A 19,401-nucleotide genomic window follows, 5' to 3' on the forward strand; every position below is an offset into this window, starting at 1 on the left:
GGCGGAGTGAGAGAGAGGGGGCATCACGCAGCCACCTCTACTGCTGATGCTGTGTTTTGTGCGGTTACCACCCTCCGTTGCTTCTCGATTTGCTGTAATCGCCGGTTTTTTTATTTTGTGTAAATTGTTTCGCTGCTGCTGTAGGTTAGCTCTGGCAGCCCTGTTTGTGTGTTTTTATTGTGATGATTTTTGTATGTTAATGTCGCTGCCGGCTTTCATGAAGGGCAACCACGTTCAGAATGTATCTTCACCATTGTTTGTGGGGATTCAGTGATACACCTTCATCTGAAGATTGTGAAATATGGCGACCTGGTTCGGGGGAAGCCCTTTATTCAGCAGTGGATTGACCGTGGCTGATACTGCTCATGGTGGTAGCTGCAACGTAGGAGGAGGAGCGAATCGTGGGTGATGGATTGTGGCTCTCTGGCTCATACCCTGGGCTGGGTAGGGAAGTGCCCTTTTGTTTTCATTGCTCACATGGTGCCGTATTTATTTACGTCCTCGGCCACATCATATAACCTGACTCACGAAGCACAATTTTTTTAATCACAAAAAAAGAGAAATATCAGCTTTATCTGGAAAATACCGACCATCAACATCTGCGCTCATCCAAAAGTGGTGAGTCACTAGCAGATGTGAGCTCTCTCTCTCTCTCTTGTGTAATGTAGTGGTCAGTAGAATCACTACAACAAGAAACCTGCGGCTCTTAGCGGATATAGAGACGTGTACAGTGTATAAAGAACTGGCGTGTCAAGGGCTTTTTTTTTTACGTTCACGTATTTGTTATGGTTTTGTTTGATGTCACATACCGCCCCAACTCAACCCCTTGAGAGACATGCATTTTACGAGCGTGACATGTTTGCATGCTCTGACCTTAGCTTATTGTTTGCATATCGTAATGTGATGCTTTTGTAAAGTTACCAGTCTAAATTTAAGGTTTATGAATGCCACGTGCACGGCCGTTGTGAGAAGCCCAGACAAGAATAACTTGATTTGTGAATTTCCCGCACAAAGGCATTTGTTTAATCCTGCAGTGAACATTTATCTTCATCTGTCACTTGATGGAGACATGTACTTTCTACAAGTCGGTCCAGCACTGGCCTTGATAGACCCCCCCATCCTCACACACGACTTTAACCTTGGTAACTAGCAGTTATATTTAGGGCTACTTGTTGCTTTGACGCTGACCCCCAAACCCGACAAAGGCAAACTCGGGCCAACATTAGGGCCGTTTGCCCTCACCTTGTGTTTGACTCCAGCCTAACCGAATTTTGCCCTGCCCTCGACGCAATACGTTTACCTGGGTCATTGTTATACATTGGGTCATGCCCTAATCTGACCCGAGTGACGCAATGTTAACCCCACTTCATGGCTATGCACTATGAAATGAAAGTTAAGTAAAACTATATTTTATTTTACCAGGTAAGACCCACTAAGCTATATAGAACTTTTTCAGAAGCGACCTGGCCACAAATAATAGCTCGAGGAAGTGGAATATGGTGTGGAAATTTAAAGCGGCCAAATACTCTCAACGCACGTTGACTCTAAATGTGGAGGGGAAAACCGGAGGACCCGGATAGAAATCCACGCGACCACGGAAAAACCATGCCAACCCCAAATATACAAGCGTGAGGATCAGGATCGAACCCACACCCTCCTGTATACCAGGCGAGGTAGTTAACATTTTGCCACTGTGGCGCCCCTAACATGCACTAACATAGCCCTTAACCTTACACACAAGGTGAACCTCAGTATTTGCTTGACGCTAGCTCAGGCGGTTATCCCAGGTCACGGTTACGCCCAAGGTTATGCGGTCAGTTGCATAAAACGCAAATTGCTCTATTCCTTAGACCCTGCCACAGGAGATGTTTGCTAACGGCGTTGAATGCAATCGGCCACTTGCCAGCACAAGGATGACTCGAACCATTTCTCGGTCTAGCCCAAGGGTCGTCAACCAAAACAACAAGAGCCATTTTATTCGAATTCGGTAAAATAAAAACCCTCAACATGACATGTGAATATGAGGGGGCCCTTGATAAATAACGCCACGAAGCAGTCCTTAAAGAGCCGCAGATGGATGCTCTAACCCTCACCCTAAAAGGCATTGGCCCTCACCATCGTTCATGCGGCCAACCGAGATTGCTATGAATGGGTCCGGATCGAACCCATCACCTCTGCATACCAGGTGAGGGGAGTTAACATCTCGCCACCCTGACCACAGCCCAACACGTGGGCTCACCTGGTTTAACGTTATTTGGGGGGGGGGGGGGGGAATGCTCTGACCTTGACCCTAATTGGGGTCACTCAGCTTTGAATGTCGTCTTGTGTCCCCTTTGGGAACGTGCCACCGGCCCGCGTGACAATCTGACACGTGCTTCCCGCGTGCCCTCGTGCCGGGCTCAATTCCTGCGGATCCCACCCCCAGTCGTCCCATCTCAGCCTAGGGGGGCTCACGCAGCCCCCCACCAGCAGTCCACTTTAGCAGGAAAAAACAAGTGCCCAATACCAATACCCCGCCACACGCCACTTAAAAGTGTCGGTCACTGTCACCACGGCGCCTGTGCCAGGCCAGGTGCACTTTGAGGCCACGTGAAGTGTCGAAGGCTCGCTGCTGACAGGAGGAGATCTCGGGACAGACCCAGCAGGTGCCCATGGGTTGGCTGACTGAGATGAGCTGTAGATGCACCACCAGCTGTACCCCCTGCTGTGCCAACTAGTGCCCACCACCCATGGATGATCGCTGCAAAGTATGATCTGTGTTTTGATTTAGCGTGCTGATCTTAAAGGTGCATTGAAACATGTTGATTCTCCGACTGATGCTCCTGCTGTTGTGGAGTGACTCATGCAGCCAGCTATGGCTGCAGAGTTTGGTAGTACATGTTGTTTATGTCGTTTATTGTGAAAATTTGGTCACAGTTCCTATGATCACTGTTTCATTGCTTTTATGGCTTTATTTTGGTGATTTTCGAAAAGTTTTTTGGTTTGGCCATGTTTGTTTGTTTGTTGTAGTACATAGTTAGACTGATGGCCTTAATCTAAGTTGTCTTGTGGTTGTTGTTGTTTGACTTGCATCCCACTGGGATTTTTGCACACAGTGTTGGTGTACGGTGCTTTTCCTGCAATATTTTGCTGTCTTTTCTTGGATTTTCTGTTTGAACATAGTCACTTTAAGATATTTTCTTGTTCATGTTTTTAGTTTGTTGCGGTTGCACCCGATTCAAGAGCCGAATGGCTCACAGGGCTAAACCTAATAAATGAAACTTGGAAACTTGAAATCGGCACCAACCTCCACGCAGAACCCAACCACATTGCCAAGCTCGTGACAAGCGCGTTGTTGTCATGGCAATCCCTTCAGCTGAAGAAGGCGACGCACGTGATCTGATCGCGCCAATCAAATTCGCGCTTTTTTCTCCGTAGCACGCACCACCAGCCAATCACCACGCGAAGCTGCCCCCCCCTCCTCCGCCCGTTGTGACGTAATGGGCGAGTCGTCCATCTTGGTCAGGGGAAAGCCGTCAGTGTCCCCCCCCCCCCGAGGAAATGTTGGTGACGTCATCACAACAAAATGTTCCGTGTGCTCTGTGAGTTTCTCTGCCCAGCCCCACCGCCCCACTGTGAGGCAATGGGTGAGTCGTCCATCTTGGTCAGGGGAAAGCTGCCCGAGTTCTCTCTCCACCCCCCGAGAATAAATGTTGGTGACGTCATCATACGACAACGTCCTTTGTGCTCTGTGAGCTCTGCCCCCCCCCCCGCTGTGACGCAGTGGGCGAGTCGTCCATCTTGGTCAGGGGAAATGTTGGTGACGTCGTCACAATACGACGTCGCTTGGGCTCTGTGAGCACCCCCACCCCTTACGTAAGATGGCCGCCGATTTCGAGGCGTTGTGCACAGAAGCCCCGATCCGCGCCTCGCGATTCCAAACTCGGCGTCGAATCATCTACGAATCGGTTCAGGAATCGATTTTATTTGTTTTGGTAGTTTCTGTGTTAATGTCTTCTACTTTCTATTGCTTTACCACATTTGGCCCGCCTGTACTCTCATTTGTTCTACCTGTAGTATCAATTACACTATCAGTGTCAACCATACGGTATATACTGACTCATTTACTGTGCGCTTGTTGCACTGTTTAAACTGTCAGTCTAATTTGCAGGGTCTTTAGTTACATCCATCATTCGTACAATTTTACTAAAGTAATAAAAAAACAAATTCACGTGACAATTTTTGGGTTTTTCGGTAAGGTCACGGAGATAGCTTCAAAGAAAATAACAAAAAAACACGATGTTTCGATCGCAACACAACAACATGAATTCCTGCAGTCACGAAAGCTTCAAGTCAAGATTTAACCACGTGACATTGACCATTGAATCGTAAATGTTTGCATTGTTACCCCTAACGCATCAACAGGAATCGATGCGGTTTCGAATCGCTTACAGATGCGACGCGAATCGACGAATCGATTCCTGACTGTCAAGCCCCGGCGTGTTTTTGTCTCGAACCGCCCCGCTCCCCTCAGAGTCACCGTCACTCTACGTCGCCCTCTCCCCTGCCAGCGCCATGAGCGTCCCGATCCGGCGTAGGGGCCCGGCCACCGATGGGGACGAAGGGGACGAGGCGGTGCGGTCCACGTGCGATGACGCCACCGCCTGCAAGAGGTCCCAACCGCGCTCACTCCTGCTCCCCTCCTCCGCAGCTTTCCCCCGTTGCTCGCCAGCCCCCCACTTCTTGAACTCCGTCGATGTTCATATTTCGGGGGGGTCGGTGGGTGGTAGTGGGGGGTCCAACGTGCGGCCCCGTGGATCAAATTCGACCCACGACTTCATCTCGCAATGCCCCCCCCCGGCTATTTTATTTCACGCGGCTCAAGGGCCCTTCCGTGAGGTCAGATCGTGGCTGCTGCTGCTGCGTCCCCTCACCGCATGCGTCTTCAGCCGCACTCATTGGGTACTAGAGAGAGGGGGGTGGGTGGGGGATATCTTTGTTTAATGTCGACCTGGCAGCAGCACTGTGTTTATAATTCTAACGCTTGTCTTCTTGCGGTGACACAAATGGCTGAGTTGTGAATGTTGCTACATGCAAATATGGGATTTAAATTCGATTGTCATGCATTGCCATCCCCCCACCCCCATTGTTCGTCTCACGCCACCTGATTCGCAACATTTAACTCATCTCAAACCCCGAGAGAGCAGGGAGCGATTTAGCTGCAATTGTATCTCACCGGGTGGTGCAGTGGTTAATGCCGCGTCTGGCATTGGCGAGTGACATCTCAACCACCCTTGGACCCCCCCCCACCCCCAACCTTCACGGGCTCACACCACAATTGTGATGGGTATATGGCCAAACAAACCCCTTGACCGTCCAGCAGTGGACAGACAAAATGATTTAGATGATTATTTATAAGCTGTCCGTGGCTTTATCTCACCGGCAGAACCCCCCCTCCCCCCCATTGTGTATTTACAAGAATTGCTGTATGATGTTGCCTGCTAATTTCCCATGGGAAGGGCATCTGTGCATTTCCGTCATGGTATGGACATGTGTGAAAAAGAGCTTCATGGCTCGTTGGATTCCTTCGGTATTAAAAAAAAGATTCTGATTCTGACGAAAGAAAGGAATAATTTGGTACGTGTCATCTTTTGTATATAAATCTGACATGGCAGCTTAATTTCTCACATAATATGTTCAAATTCACTGGTAGACTTTAGGCACTTGACTAAGTAGCCGCCCTTAAACAGTGGTTTACTGGATGTGGTGTGCTGGGTGCGGATATGGTTTCTATGTCTCGGATGTGGTCAGAGACCCATTTATAAATTAAGCCTTCATTATACAGGTAGTCCCCGTCATACGATGGAGATGCGTTACGACGACCCCATCGTAAGTCGAAAATGGCCTCGCCTACCCAGGAGTCTTAAAGAATGGTGATAATTTAGCAAAACAGAGCAATTTACAGTACCGTACTGTATAAACTATATGCGTACAGTACATCCCGGCGGCGTCCCAACGTACAGTATCGTACCTAGTCGCTGCTGCGTTTGCCTGTCGCGCGAAATGTAAGATATTTTACAATTTTGTCATATCGCTATCGCCATCTTAAGATCGAAATATCGTAAGTCGGGGACTACCTGTACTGACGAGTGATGTGCCTGTTGGGTTGATGTGCGTGCTGGGGATAGTTGACACTAATGGGGTCTATATGTTTACCTCCCACAGATTTGCAGTGAACCTGGGCTACTGGGTGGACCCCTACATCCAGCACATGGTACGGCAGAAGTCGGAAAGGAAGGCTCCTGAAATCAATAGAGGTAAAATGTCCAATTTAAATTACAGTTAGAAGTTGGATATAATTATGCCTTATATAAACACAGTTCTGAAATAATCAACACGTGCTTACATTACACTGGTGGGGGGGGGGAATGGAAGGGCAGCTTCTGATACAAGCACACTACTTGGAATAAAGCACACATGGCCTCCATCTGAAGGGTGTGCTTTTATCCAACTTCTGTTCTATTGTCTGCTTTTTGGACATGGTCTTGTGTTTGATACCGGCTTGTGTTTGCTGCTTCTTGGTCTTGTATTTGATAGGTGCTTTGTGTTTTCTATATTCTTGGTTTTAGGTTTAGGATATTGTATTTTATATTTCGTAGTCTGCTGTTAAACCATGGTCTTGTTGTGTCTTGGGTTTGTGTTTCATAGGGCCTTGTGTTTATTCGTCTTGTGTTGAACATCGTCATGTTTTTGCTCATTCACGCGTTGCTAACTGGATGTTGGAACTTGTAACACAGTGGAAGGACGAATGTTTCCCTTTCCGGTGTTGGCAGGTTATTACGCCAGGGTGCACGGCGTGTGGGGACTACTGGAGAGCTTCATGAAGAAGACGGAGTGCCAGTGCCAGGTGATTGGCATCGGTGCTGGGTTAGACACGACGTTTTGGAGACTGAAGGTGTGTGTCGCTCCACGGGCATCTTTGAGGTCATTTGCTGGACATTTAGTTTCCTTGTTCAGGAGTTTGTGTTTTAGATTCACTCCAATTAAATGTCACATACCTGTGATCATATCACACAGAATGTGCCTGATCCCATCAGATCTTGGAAACTAAGCAGGATATAGCCTGATAGTTTTTTGTGTGGGTGACTGCCATCTATAACCGGTGTCATAGGTTGCAGGGCTACATGGTGGGCACCAAAGTGGAGTGCAGATATCTCCATTGTTCTTCTGTGCCCTCGTGCTTCTGTGCCCTCATGCTTACCACCTTCATCAACTCACAATAATTAACGTGGTGATAACCTCACGCTCGATACAGCATCCGGAGGTCCTCATCCAGCTGTGAATTAACAGAAAGGTTGTACATTTATGCTCGTACAATGTGAAGCTTTGTTTAATATCTTGTGTTTGGGGTTGACTTATTTAATAGAATAGACCTGCCAGTGTAGCCTGTAGTTTAATGTTGTGCAGACGGGGGAGGGATAATGTACAATCACTGAAGCTTGTATAAACACTGCTTTGTTCTAGAGTAATATTTAAACGGTGCAGTACAGTGTAAAGAATGTTTTTTGTGAGTTGATTTGTGCCTTCTCATGCTAAAGTCATGTTTATTTTCACAGGACGCTAACCTTCTGCCGAGGAAATATTTTGAGCTCGACTTCCCTGCAATCACGTCCAGGAAAATACACATCATCAAGTGAGCGCATAATACGCAGTGCGCGCTGCTGTGTGTGCAAACACCTTTGTGACTGAGCGTGAAGCTGAAACCGAGCAAGTAGCGTCTATAATTTCCCATCTAAGTTGTACAATAAATGTATTTGTCTTGGCTCAACTTTGTCATGAATAGAGATGGGTTATGCAATTATAGACGTAATCGGTTGCTCTACAAATTATAGGATCGATTATTCAATTATAATTGGGAAACACGAAAATAGTTGGTGGGGGGGGGAGGAAATGTATCACCTCTGTTCCCATGTGTGTCGTTGGATTTGAGGTGCTGGGCGGAAACTTTGTGATGTAATAAGCATTATTTGTCTGCATCATGCTGGGTGTGGCTAGGCGGGGGTTTCCCACCTTCCTGAGGCCGGTTGGTGGGGTGAACCACTATTTTCAAAAGGGGGCCTTAGTAATTAACCACAAAAGAAGTAGTCAATGGCAATTTATAGTCAATTAGTCGACTGAATCTCCTTATTATCCCGGCCGTGTGGTGGCCAGGTAACTTATATTGTTTAGACATACGGTTTCGCAAAGTAAACACGTGTCTCCTTGAAAATTATCCAAGCCAGCAAACATGTGAGCCCTTTGATGACTGCACATTTCCTAAGGTTTTTCCGATGAACGGCAGTCGGCTGCTGCGTGAGTGTGGCGGTGCACGTAAACAATCTCCACGGCTACCGCGTGTTTTCCCCGTTTTGGGCACTCGCCTCCCCGTGTTTTTCCACTGCGTTTCAGCAGGAGTCATTCCCAGGGAGGGGGGTGCTCAAACTTGGCCAACGCAAATAATGCCCTGCTCGCCATTGGCGCGCAGATCTACCCACGTGAGACTGAAGGATTTTCGTGGAGCACTGACGGACGCTTTTAGGACACCACGGCCATGTTCCGAAAATCAGAAGCAGCAATAAGCAACTTAACGGTCATAATGCGCTCATATTTTTTTTACAAAAACGTCTCAAAACACTTTGTGACCGCTTTTCAAAGCGTCCAGTTTGTAAGTTTTTCAAGGGTTTTATTTAACTTGTTGTTGAGTGAGGGTCACAGAAGGCAGACACATCCACACCGTTGCTTAAGGTTCACAATCTTCATCAGAATTTTTATTTAGACTGGAAGAATCTGATGAGCTATGAAGCTCTTTTTCACAGATGTCCAGTAGAGGCGGGTCAACACATTCATCAGTAGCACTGCCTGAATAGCAAAAGTATATAAGGTGACGTTTTGGGCGACCCTTCTTCTTAAGATGTAAAACATCAATGTATGTGTATTTAGTCGTATATTTAGTTAAAAAAAAGGCATGCTTTAAATATAGTAGAAAGCTTACGTATAGCTTGCATCCCCTCATTAATAGCTCAGTTACATAGAATATTGTCTAACGGACCTACAGGTCATTATGTAAGCAAAAGGAAACCACTTTAATCACCCTCCAGAGCATTTCAAAATAAAAGTGCAGCTGTCCCAACCCCCTGCATGGAAAACTTAGGAACAATGCATTGTGACTCCGCATCGGCCAGTAGAGCAACGTTAGTGAAGCGTACGCATTTACTCTGCTCGTGTTCTGCATTTGACGTGTCTCCCTGTGCCTAAATCCAATCAAGAGCGAGCTGTTACACTGGCAGAGAGTTCTAAGCCTGGGTGGAACCATTCTGTCTGTCTCTATAATTGCTAGTGTTATGAAACTCGACCATATAGGCCATTTGGAAGTTGCAAATGAGACTTTGTGCACAGTTATACTTGTGGAAGGAAATAGAAGTAGGGGAAGATGGGAAAAAAATCTCATGGATAGATGAAGTCGTAAAAGATATAGAAGGAAAATGATGGAGATTGAACAGCGCAGTAATGCTGGCGACAGAAAGAGAACCATGGCCAGAAATATGTTCGGGCCCCACCGAGCGATGAGTTACGAATTTGATCTCAATGACAACGGAAACAAACATACCTCCGCGGTACTCTAATGTTTTGTATGCTCCAACTCCTACGCTACAGTAAATCACGTGACTTTTGTCTTGGGAATTTCGGCAGCTGCCCTTGTCACCATCCCTGTCTGAAAATGCATTTACTGTGGCCATGTGCCAGGCGTTAGAACTGGGGTTATGGGAATGCCTGGCTTGGAACATTGCCAAACTCTTTTTCCAGTGTCTATGCGTGTATGGAAGGAAACGAACTTTTTTTTTCGCATTTTAGTTTTGAGTGGAACAATTTTAAACCGATGAACAAATACTCATTCACGTGTCCTGATCTTGCCTCTGTTATGATGTGCTTTACAAACGTTAAACAGAATTTCAATGATGAAGATGACAAGCATGTTAAGCTTGGTGTCACGTGCGATGTAAAAGAAGCTTCACTTTTCAAGACAAGCTGTGGTGTATTGGCCAGATTTCCCTTCAGTTGTGACCACAAGAGGGCGACTAGCGATACGGCTGCACAAGCGGTTGAACTTAGAATATTTGAGCTCTTTAGGAAATAATAGATGAATGCATCCTGGTGCCTGTTACTATCAGACTGAGTCATGTGTTACTAACTTTTTGGATCGTCAAAAATTGCAAAGCTCATCTTCAAACGTCGTTTCTCAGTGTTTGGAGAACAAAGGCCGTAGTTGTCTTATAAATTTACTTCAAAGAGTTATTTTATTTTTTTCCTGGAAGCTTCTAGGATCGAGAGGAAATGTCTGAAAGCAGCAGGGCACACGTGGTGCCAATCCCAACCTTGAGATCCAAGCCCCGCTGTGTCTGTGTAGCCAAGCACACTGATGTACGACTACATGGTGTGTCCCAGGCACGACAATGATGATGACAATCGAAAATATTTATTCTTAAATATTTTCACTGTTTACATTTCCGACTGCATGGCACATTCCTAAAAATAAACATACGGTCCAGTGTTACAGTTTCGTGTGCATCCTTATTTACAGAGCTGATTGTTGGGATTTCATAGGGTTGGCTAAACTTTTCTTAGTATAAACACACAAGGGGTGGGAAAAGAGGGGGTGGGGGCGCGGCAGAATCGAACAGACTGTGAACTGGCATTGTCACAGAACAGCTGTCATTGTAAAAGGCTAACAATGCTTTCCTATAGGAGGTGGCAATGTACACGCGCAGCCTTTTGCCAGTCCGTAGCTGGGCAAGAGCCTCCCCATGCCGTGAAAGTCGTCGTGGGGGTTATTTAACAATGTTTCACCACACTGTTCAGTTCGAGTTGGTGCAAGGTGAGGAGCACAGACGTGAGAGCGTAGCACGGTACAATAATGGATCTTGCTGAAATGCTTTTCGTGTTTAGTTTGTTGTCCTTCCTCCGCACCTCCAACTGGCACGGCTTGCCGATGAACGGTGTGAAATAAGTTCAACATACATACATCCACTGCCCTCTGCTGTCCACCACGCGGCAAAATGGTGTTTGTTAACTCTTTTGACAATATGCTAACTGGGTTCTGGAGTGAAAGTATCCTCTGCTGTGGTCTGAATGAAACTTGAAGACTGGTACTGTCCTTAATATATGAGCATTTTTAAATGTGTAAGCTTTACATAGATGCAGCTAATCGAAAGTTATGACTTAATCATGATGGCTCCAAATAAGGGAAGAAGCCTTGTGGCGTTGTGTTCAGATGCTTGCGCTTGTTTCTTGTTGGACTGATTTCAGGACAAAAGCACCACTGTCCAAAGCTGTATTGGAGACGCATTCCTCTGACAGCTTGGCCCTGGGTAAGAATATTACTTTATTTCAAACTGAATTTTAAGTATTTTAGAAAGAAAAAAGATTCAATTATTTCAGTAAAAAAAAAATATCCATCTGAATTATGGACATTATGCTCACTTGTCGTTTGTGATTTGAAAACTGTCGATTTTAAAACCTTAGTTCATCCTTTATTGCAGATGGCGCCAATCTGAACTCGGATCGTTTTGCGATCTTGGGAGTGGATCTCCGGGACTTGGCCACTGTGCAGCAGAAGCTCCGAGACGCTGGGCTCGACCCACAGTGAGCGCAAACGTACAGCACCAACAAAGCGTGCCCACACTGCTGCTGCTGTGCACACACACGTGTGCACACATGTGTTACATGTAAAGCCCCTTTGATCAGGCCACTGCTGCATGAGAAACTCCCCCACGCCATGAGGGTTGTGGAGTTTATTTTTGCCGCACATCACCACGATAGTAATAATCAGTGCGAGTTCGTGAAGGCGGGGAGCGTAGACGTGGGTGCGTAGTCGGGGCTTCATTTCAGCCGATATTGTCTAGGCCAGGGGTTGCATGCGGCTCATTAAGGATTGTAGTGCAGCTCTTGAAATTTGGGGAAAAAAATGGCTCTTGTTATTTTGGTTGCCAACCCCTGACCATGGAAGTCCGGTTTACCATGGGGAGAGGTCAGCAACCTGCGGCTCCGGAGATGCATGTGGCTCATTAAGAGCTGTTTCGTGACGATGTTTATTAAGGACCGTCTCGTGTTCACATGCATTTCGGTTCTTGAAATGTTTTTTTTTCCCCAAATTCTAAAATAATTATTGTTGTTTTGGTTGACGGACCCTTGTTGTAGGCCAATGTTTCTGCACCTTTCAATAACACCACATCGTTTTATATCTCTGTTTACATGACTGTCGCTGCTAGTCCCATACCATCTCTAGTCTATCAGCAACCAAGAAAATATTCAGTGGTATATTAAGCCCTGAACATAATACATTACAACAATGGTGTTTGCTGCACTGCTCTCTGCTGCTGCATCAGAGATCTTCTGTATAGCCTTTAGTAGACTGTCGGGGCAAGTGCTGTTAGCGAGCCCCCATGAAGGCCGGTACTGCACACAAGGAGGTGGGTGTGGAACATCACGCCCGGCCGCCTTTGCCTCCCAGTGCTGTTGTTTACACACTGCGCCGGGTACTAATTCAAGGGTGAGTCCACCTACTGGAACCCCAGGACCAGTTCAAATATTCGCCACCGTTATTCGCTGTGAGTGGCATCCATCAAACCTGGGTCACCAGGTTCATAGCTTAGTGCACTAACCACTGCACTACCCACAACATACACATGCGCACTCCCCAAGCGTGTCAGCTCGCACGTGTCCGTGCGCATGTACCCGGGCCAGGCTCCCTACGGTGCTGGTGGCCGAGTGCGTGCTGGTGTACATGACGCTGGAGCACTCGTCTCGTCTCGTGCGCTGGGCAGCGGACACCTTCCCCACTGCCCTCTTCATTAACTACGAGCAGGTGTGCGATTCCAGCTCACGCCTCAAGCCACGGGCAACGCGCGGTGATTTTTGACAAAGCTTCTGTAGTTTCACTGCAAATTATTACACTTGTTTACCCAGGAAAGCCTCACTTAGTTTTCGGACTCGTTTTCAGTAGTGTCCTGCCAAGTTTTTTTTACAGTAGGGGATGACGTTGCTGCTATGTATGATCCCCAGTGAGTAATTTCCAGGTAATCTTTCAGCATTTCAATGTTTGCCCATCAATACCTGCAGTTACATTGTATGTCAGTGTTCCTCACAAATTGTCAGATGGGGGGGAGGCGGGCACTTTCACCAATAAGGCATCGGTATGAGAGCCACCACACATTTGACAGATCAGAATGGATACTTCTTCATATTTTGGAGGAAAAAAACATTTTATGGAAGGTCATATTCTAGTGCAAATTGTTGTCCTACCTTGGATGTCACAGTAAATACATACACGGTGAAATGCAATATATAAATACGAGACAATGTTGTACCTAACACCATGATGCGTTCCAGAAATTAAAGGGTAATTTTCAAAGACCGTCCAAAATATGGCCAAGGAAAACTAAATGTACCAAAAACATTAGCAGTAAAATATAGTTGGCATGTATTACATTAAAACTTTACAAAATAAAATATGAATACAAATAACATTATTCGTTATAGTACCGACTTTCAAAGTAAACGGAACACGTGATATTGTTTACCGAGAACAACGCAAAACTTTTTCAAATACACGTGTATGTGTATAAAATGTGAATTTGCAGATGCATGTAAAATACCCCACACTGTACCTTATCAGAATAAGCAAAACCTTATCAGTTGTTTGTGCTCTGTCTACACCGTGGCCAAGCATTTACATAACTCATACTTGTATGAAAACTAAATGGCTGGTATTTTTCAGACAAGCCCTCTTGTCATAAAATACTGCCGTGTTTTTAAAGACCTCGCTCTAAATGTGTCCGTTAAGTCATGTTCACAAGTGAACATTGCTCACACCAACCCGAGATAGGTGGTCATCAGGGGCAGTTGAGGAAATTTGTTGGGAGGTGAGAACCACCCAGGGTGTGGTTTGCGCAGAGTAGCGAGCGGGCAAGTTGGTTGTTGATGCCAGATGGAGCTGCTTCCACCAGTGATTGGATGTCAGCTGTTGTATGAGATCATTATTCTCCATGAATGTTAAATCAAAGAATCGCCTATCTTGACTGTGGCAAAACCCAAACCATCAAAATCACGTCACCGCGCACACCCTGACGGTATCGCTGCAATCCATACAGCGCATACTGCCGCTTTGGATTGGTTGAAGGAGCTTAACATTCAGCGATGACATCTATACAAACTGTTGCTTTCGCCTTATCCCCCCCATGCCATGCAATAGAAGAAGCTTATCCTCCACCATGCTTCACAACAATATATGAAGTCCACTGATAAGACACCCTTGGAAAACTCATGTCAGTCCCCTGCTGGATGAGGGCCTCTCCGCACTGTGTGGGTTGTGGGGGCTATTTGATCATACTTAGCCACCCTGGTGCACTTGTGAGGGTAGAAGGCAGGTAGCATGGACATGGGAGCATCGAGTCAAGTACATCAGTGAATTTTCCTGCACTGCTCACTGCGGTCTACCACATAGCCTACGGACTATAACACATGCTTGTGCATGGTGGTCACCCTTCAAAGCACTATCCAGGCTTAACCCTGCTTTGGCTCCTGAGATCTTATGGGATCAGGCTCATTCTGGATGATTAGGTTTTAGGCCTCGTGACAAATGTCTTTAATTGAAGAAAATGAATGTAATTTCTAATCATGAGTGAAATTACCCTGCAACCTTAAGATCCATATTGCGGTGGACAAATTTGAGCCCATACGTGTGTGCAGGTACTTATTGCTTTGTTACATTTCCGGACTGTGAGAGATGGTGAGGGCCTGGGGAGGCATTCATCCAGCTGGGGTTGATCATGGCGGATGATGATGGTACGTGTGTTATGGCAGGTGAACATGGAGGACCGGTTTGGGCAGGTGATGATTGAGAACCTGCAGCACAGGCAGTGTTCTCTGGCTGGTGTGACTGCCTGCCGGAGTCTACAGACGCAGGCAAGTACAAAACCAAACACCTTTTGCTGTCTTTGAGATGTGCCTTTCACGTTCGGCGCATCTGTCAGGTTGTCTGCAGAGGATGATGTAAAATGCCTCTGCAAGTTTGTCTTGTAAGGGAAACTCTGGTCAAACCTGCCTTTTCTGCTTAGCAAGTGAGATTTAAATCTTTAGAACAAATAAACACTTCCCGATGTTGACGATTGTCCTGCATTTGTTTTCTTGCCTAGTTTGCATAATACTTCTTCATTTTTATTATGGTAAGTCCTTTTCTGTACAGGCAGCCCCCAACATACGAACGGGTTCCGTTCCTGAGACCCGTTCGCAAGTCGATTTGTTCGTACCTCTAGAACTCATTATTTAATTGTATGTAGTGTACATACTGTACACAAAATATGTTATTGTTCTACAAAAAAAGGAAGCATTGTTAGACTCATAAATAAGAAGAAATATTGAACATTTGCATGGAATACTGTAATATTATATAGTAAATAAAATAAAAAAGTAGCATAAAATGAAAAAACACGTTTTATTTTCACTTACCTTGAGTCATGATGCTGGCTTGCTTGTCAGACGGGGCCTAATGAGTCCCCACAATTGCACACGCACACATGGAGGCACGCGCGCATACCCACGCACACACGCACACACAGACGCACACACAGACGCACACACAGACGCACAACAATGACAACGGTCCCCCGTATACCCTTAACAGACTGTTGGGGCAAGTGTGGTTAACGAATGCCTATAAAGGCCGGCACGACACACAAGGGGGTGGACCGCCAACACCACACCCGGCCGCCTTTGTCTCTCAACTGGCAATGTTTACACACCGCACCAAGTCCTCATTTGAAGCTTAGTCAACCTAGGGGTGGCCCAAGACCCTTTCATATAATCGTCACTGTTATTGGTCGTGAGCGGTAATTGAACTCAGGTAGCCGGGTTCATAGCACACTACTGCTCCACACACGATTCGGTTCTCAAGCACAAGCGAACTTTCGCAAGTCGGATAGTTAAAAAAAATATATATCTTATAGCGGTTCGTTCCTAAGTGCAGATTTTCGAAAGTCGGGGATTGTTGTTTTATAGAGAGAACTGAAAACCCAAGCTTCAGTTGCACACAAGTTCTATTGCCTTCAGTATGTGCTTCCATATGGCAACCACCTGACAATTGCACATTGCGACATTTGACTTGGCAGTTTCAGCCCATGCTGCAGTCCATCCAATGACATCTGGTTTGTCTACGTTTGAAGACACTGGCGACTGGGGGTTGCCGCATGTAAACTGGTGTTTCTGTGCAGATGGCGCGGTTTTCTGACAACGGCTGGGAGAAGGCAGACGCCCTGAACATGATGACGGTCTACAACTGCCTACCACACACCGACAGGAGAAGGTAGCTCAGCTTCACGGCCGTTACACAACCACTGAGACCTAATCACTGGCACGGCATTTTAATTGTAGAACGCTGTCGTTAACTCGCTGCTGGATGAGGGCATTCCCCGTATTGTGCGGGTTGCGGAAGTTGTTTGACCGCACATCACTGCGCTGGTCATCGTAGGTTGAGTAAGGCAGGGGGCATAGATGCAGGAGCATGGTACAGTATGACAATGTATTTTGCTGCACTGCCCTCTGTTGACAATGTAGCCCCACAGTAGTATACAAATCCCGATGCTATGCATGGTGTTTTCCTATATAAGCACTATCCAGATTCAACAATGTTTAGATTTTAAGTTTTGATGAGATCAAGCACATCCCAGTGATATAGTAATAGGTCAGCATGGGATTACCATACGGATGGCTTGCATATTATCATTTAGACATACATTAGCACCTGGACAGACTATTTAAAGTATGCATTACCTTCACTTAAAGCTTTCGTGACTGCAGGAATCCATATTTTTTGGGTCTTTCGGTAAAGCCACGTAGATAGAAAAAATAATAAAAATATCACGACGTTTCGATCACAACACAAGCAATCGTCATCACCTGATGACGAAACGTCGTGATATTTGTATTATTTTTTCTATCTACGTAGCTTTACCGAAAGACCCAACGAATATTCATTACCTATTTGGTAGATTTGCAATGTTTAAATATCAGATGCGAGTAATGACAATATGCTAGGTAAACCTCATTTGTACAGCCAAGATTGATAAAATAGTGAACACTGCTTTGCGTCTGGAATTTTTGGACAGGATGGAGAAAATTGAGTTTCTGGATGAGGGAGAGTTGCTGCAGCAGCTGCTGCAGCACTACGGCCTGATCTGGGCCGTCAAGGATGCAAGAGAGCTGGGTAAGAGCTTCCATGAAGCACTATCGCAGTGGCGACACGTTAACTACATCACCTGGTATGCAGGAGGATGTGGATTCGATCCCGACCCTGACGCGTGCTGTATATTTGGAGTTTGCATGTTCTCCCCGTGGTCGCATGGATTTTTCTCCAGGTCCTCTGATTTTTCCCTCCACATTTAGAAACATGAGTTTTAGAGTATTTGGCTGATATACATTTCCAAATAAGCCATTTCGTTGAGTTATCATTTGTGGCCAGGTCGCTTCTGAAAAATATCTAATAGCTCAGTGGGTTTTACCTGGTTAAATAAAACGTTAAATAGTTATTTAAGTGTAATCAATGGCCATGACTCTCTTCTTAGTTTTATGGAAACTGTACAATGGTCAGTGTCTCTTCAACAATGACCTATCAAACATGAATGATATATTATAGTTGTTCATAGTTGGTATTGAGTTAAAAAATGTTGTACTCCCATGGTATTCACTGTTTTCAATTAGGATTTGCATTTATTTTGAGCTGATGTCCAAACAGTATTTCACAAGCACTTTCCGTACTCATCCTAGAAATACAATTTCACTGGGCGAAGAAAAGGAAATATACAGAAAGGAAGACAGACATTAAAGAACATCGTCAATAGGACAACACAAAGCACACGGTCGAAGGCAGAAAAATGAGACATGCAAACAAACATGTGGGACACAGATAGTGGTACGAAAGAAGGTGTTAGTGAATGTCCTTGGAATATCGAGAAACAAGACTGCAAATTTCCGGCCAGTCGTTTCAGCCCACAATCCGAGCAAAGCATCCAACCAACCATCCATTCCAAGCCAACACCCCCTCATCACATCCAATTTGACAAAACCTCCACCAAGAATAAATATTCGGCTCCTCACATCAGACATCTGCCTTCCAGAGGACAGTCGCAATCTCACACTTTGTGCATTTCATTCTAATGGTTTTGCTTGCTGTCACCTGTGTTCATTTCTCTTTTGCAGGGTTGTTTACGATTGGATTTTCTTCCTGAATAACTAGCATGAGGCGGACTGTTGGACTCGCACCGCAAGCACACCGCATCGACCTTAGCACACACCAGAGCACACGCCGTAACGTGGTCATGAACCACTTCACAGGCTTCCAGCAGAGCCAGCAGAACTCTGTAAACATGTAAAAAAAAATTACAACTTGTGAAAGGCTCCAGTAAGAGTTTATTTTCATATCCCATGGTGGATTATATTACTGCCAGAAGATATAAATGAGGACTGTCATGTGATGAAATCAGATTGACAGTTTAATGCGCAAATTAAGAACCTTCAATTTTAAGTGCTGTACTCATTCAAAGTGAATTTCATGATGTATATGTTTCATTTCTAAATTAAAGTAAGTGTATTTTAGTTACCCCATTATGTGTAAATGATCAATTGCATTCAAGATCAAGATAAGCAATGTGATATGCAGTATGTATAAACTGCGTGGAATGTATAGATTTGTACAGAATTAAAACTAATTTATGGAAACCCTCCACAGTAATATAATAACACTTAGGTTTTCATTGCCAATATGATGCATAATTGATGTGTACATGTGACAATTGCATTTTTCCGTTTCGAGTTGGAGGATTTGGTGATGCATTTGGTCAATTCATTACGTGGCCGAAAGCAAAAATTAAGTCCTTAACATTAGTCTGCACCTTGTCTTTCCACAGGTCTACTTTGCATAAGAGATATATTTAATTTAGTCCTCTTCTGACGCAATAAATAAATTTAATGAAAACTGGCGCGGTGGACACCCACCATCTACAGCCCCGGGTTAACTAATAAACCAACAGCCAAGGTTAAATTCTAGATTTGAAGCTTTCGTGACTGCAAGGATTCATATTCTTAGGTTTTTTCGGTAAAGTCACGTAGGTAAAAAATTAATAAAAGTAAAATAAAATAAAAATCACGACGTTTCGGAGGCAACACAAGCTTCCGTCTTCAGGTGGAACCGTCACAGCACGCTTGCTGTATCAAGTAAAAAAAAATCGTGCTGTGACGGTTCCACCTGAAGACGGAAGCTTGTGTTGCCTCCGAAACGTGTTTGGTTGAATATGGTATGGTTAACATTCAATAAAACTCAACAAACTTTTAATT

At 45.3% G+C, this 19,401-nt stretch overlaps 1 protein-coding gene across 1 annotated transcript; it reads left to right on the forward strand.

Annotated features, from left to right (window-relative positions):
- Positions 1–4,448: 4,448 nt before the first annotated feature.
- Positions 4,449–18,786, forward strand: LCMT1 (leucine carboxyl methyltransferase 1). Its single transcript, XM_078600202.1, has 11 exons — positions 4,449–4,652; positions 6,205–6,296; positions 6,813–6,934; positions 7,596–7,672; positions 11,323–11,384; positions 11,556–11,658; positions 12,760–12,880; positions 14,878–14,979; positions 16,284–16,375; positions 17,178–17,275; positions 18,268–18,786. Exons 1-11 carry the CDS (start codon positions 4,555–4,557, stop codon positions 18,294–18,296), a joined length of 996 nt encoding a protein of 331 aa, XP_078456328.1. The 5' UTR covers positions 4,449–4,554; the 3' UTR covers positions 18,297–18,786.
- Positions 18,787–19,401: the final 615 nt, after the last annotated feature.

The sequence above is a fragment of the Lampetra planeri genome, chromosome 1 (assembly GCF_965212315.1).
Source record: "Lampetra planeri chromosome 1, kcLamPlan1.2.h2, whole genome shotgun sequence".
Lineage (NCBI taxonomy): Eukaryota > Metazoa > Chordata > Hyperoartia > Petromyzontiformes > Petromyzontidae > Lampetra > Lampetra planeri.

Bases quoted from the DNA above. Each gene is read 5' to 3' on its own strand.
- LCMT1 (XM_078600202.1), top strand. From the start codon at position 4,555: ATGAGCGTCCCGATCCGGCGTAGGGGCCCGGCCACCGATGGGGACGAA. The intron at 12,881-14,877 runs GTGTGCGATTCC...GTGTTATGGCAG, and splicing joins TCTTCATTAACTACGAGCAG to GTGAACATGGAGGACCGGTT. The intron at 16,376-17,177 runs GTAGCTCAGCTT...ATTTTTGGACAG, and splicing joins CCACACACCGACAGGAGAAG to GATGGAGAAAATTGAGTTTC.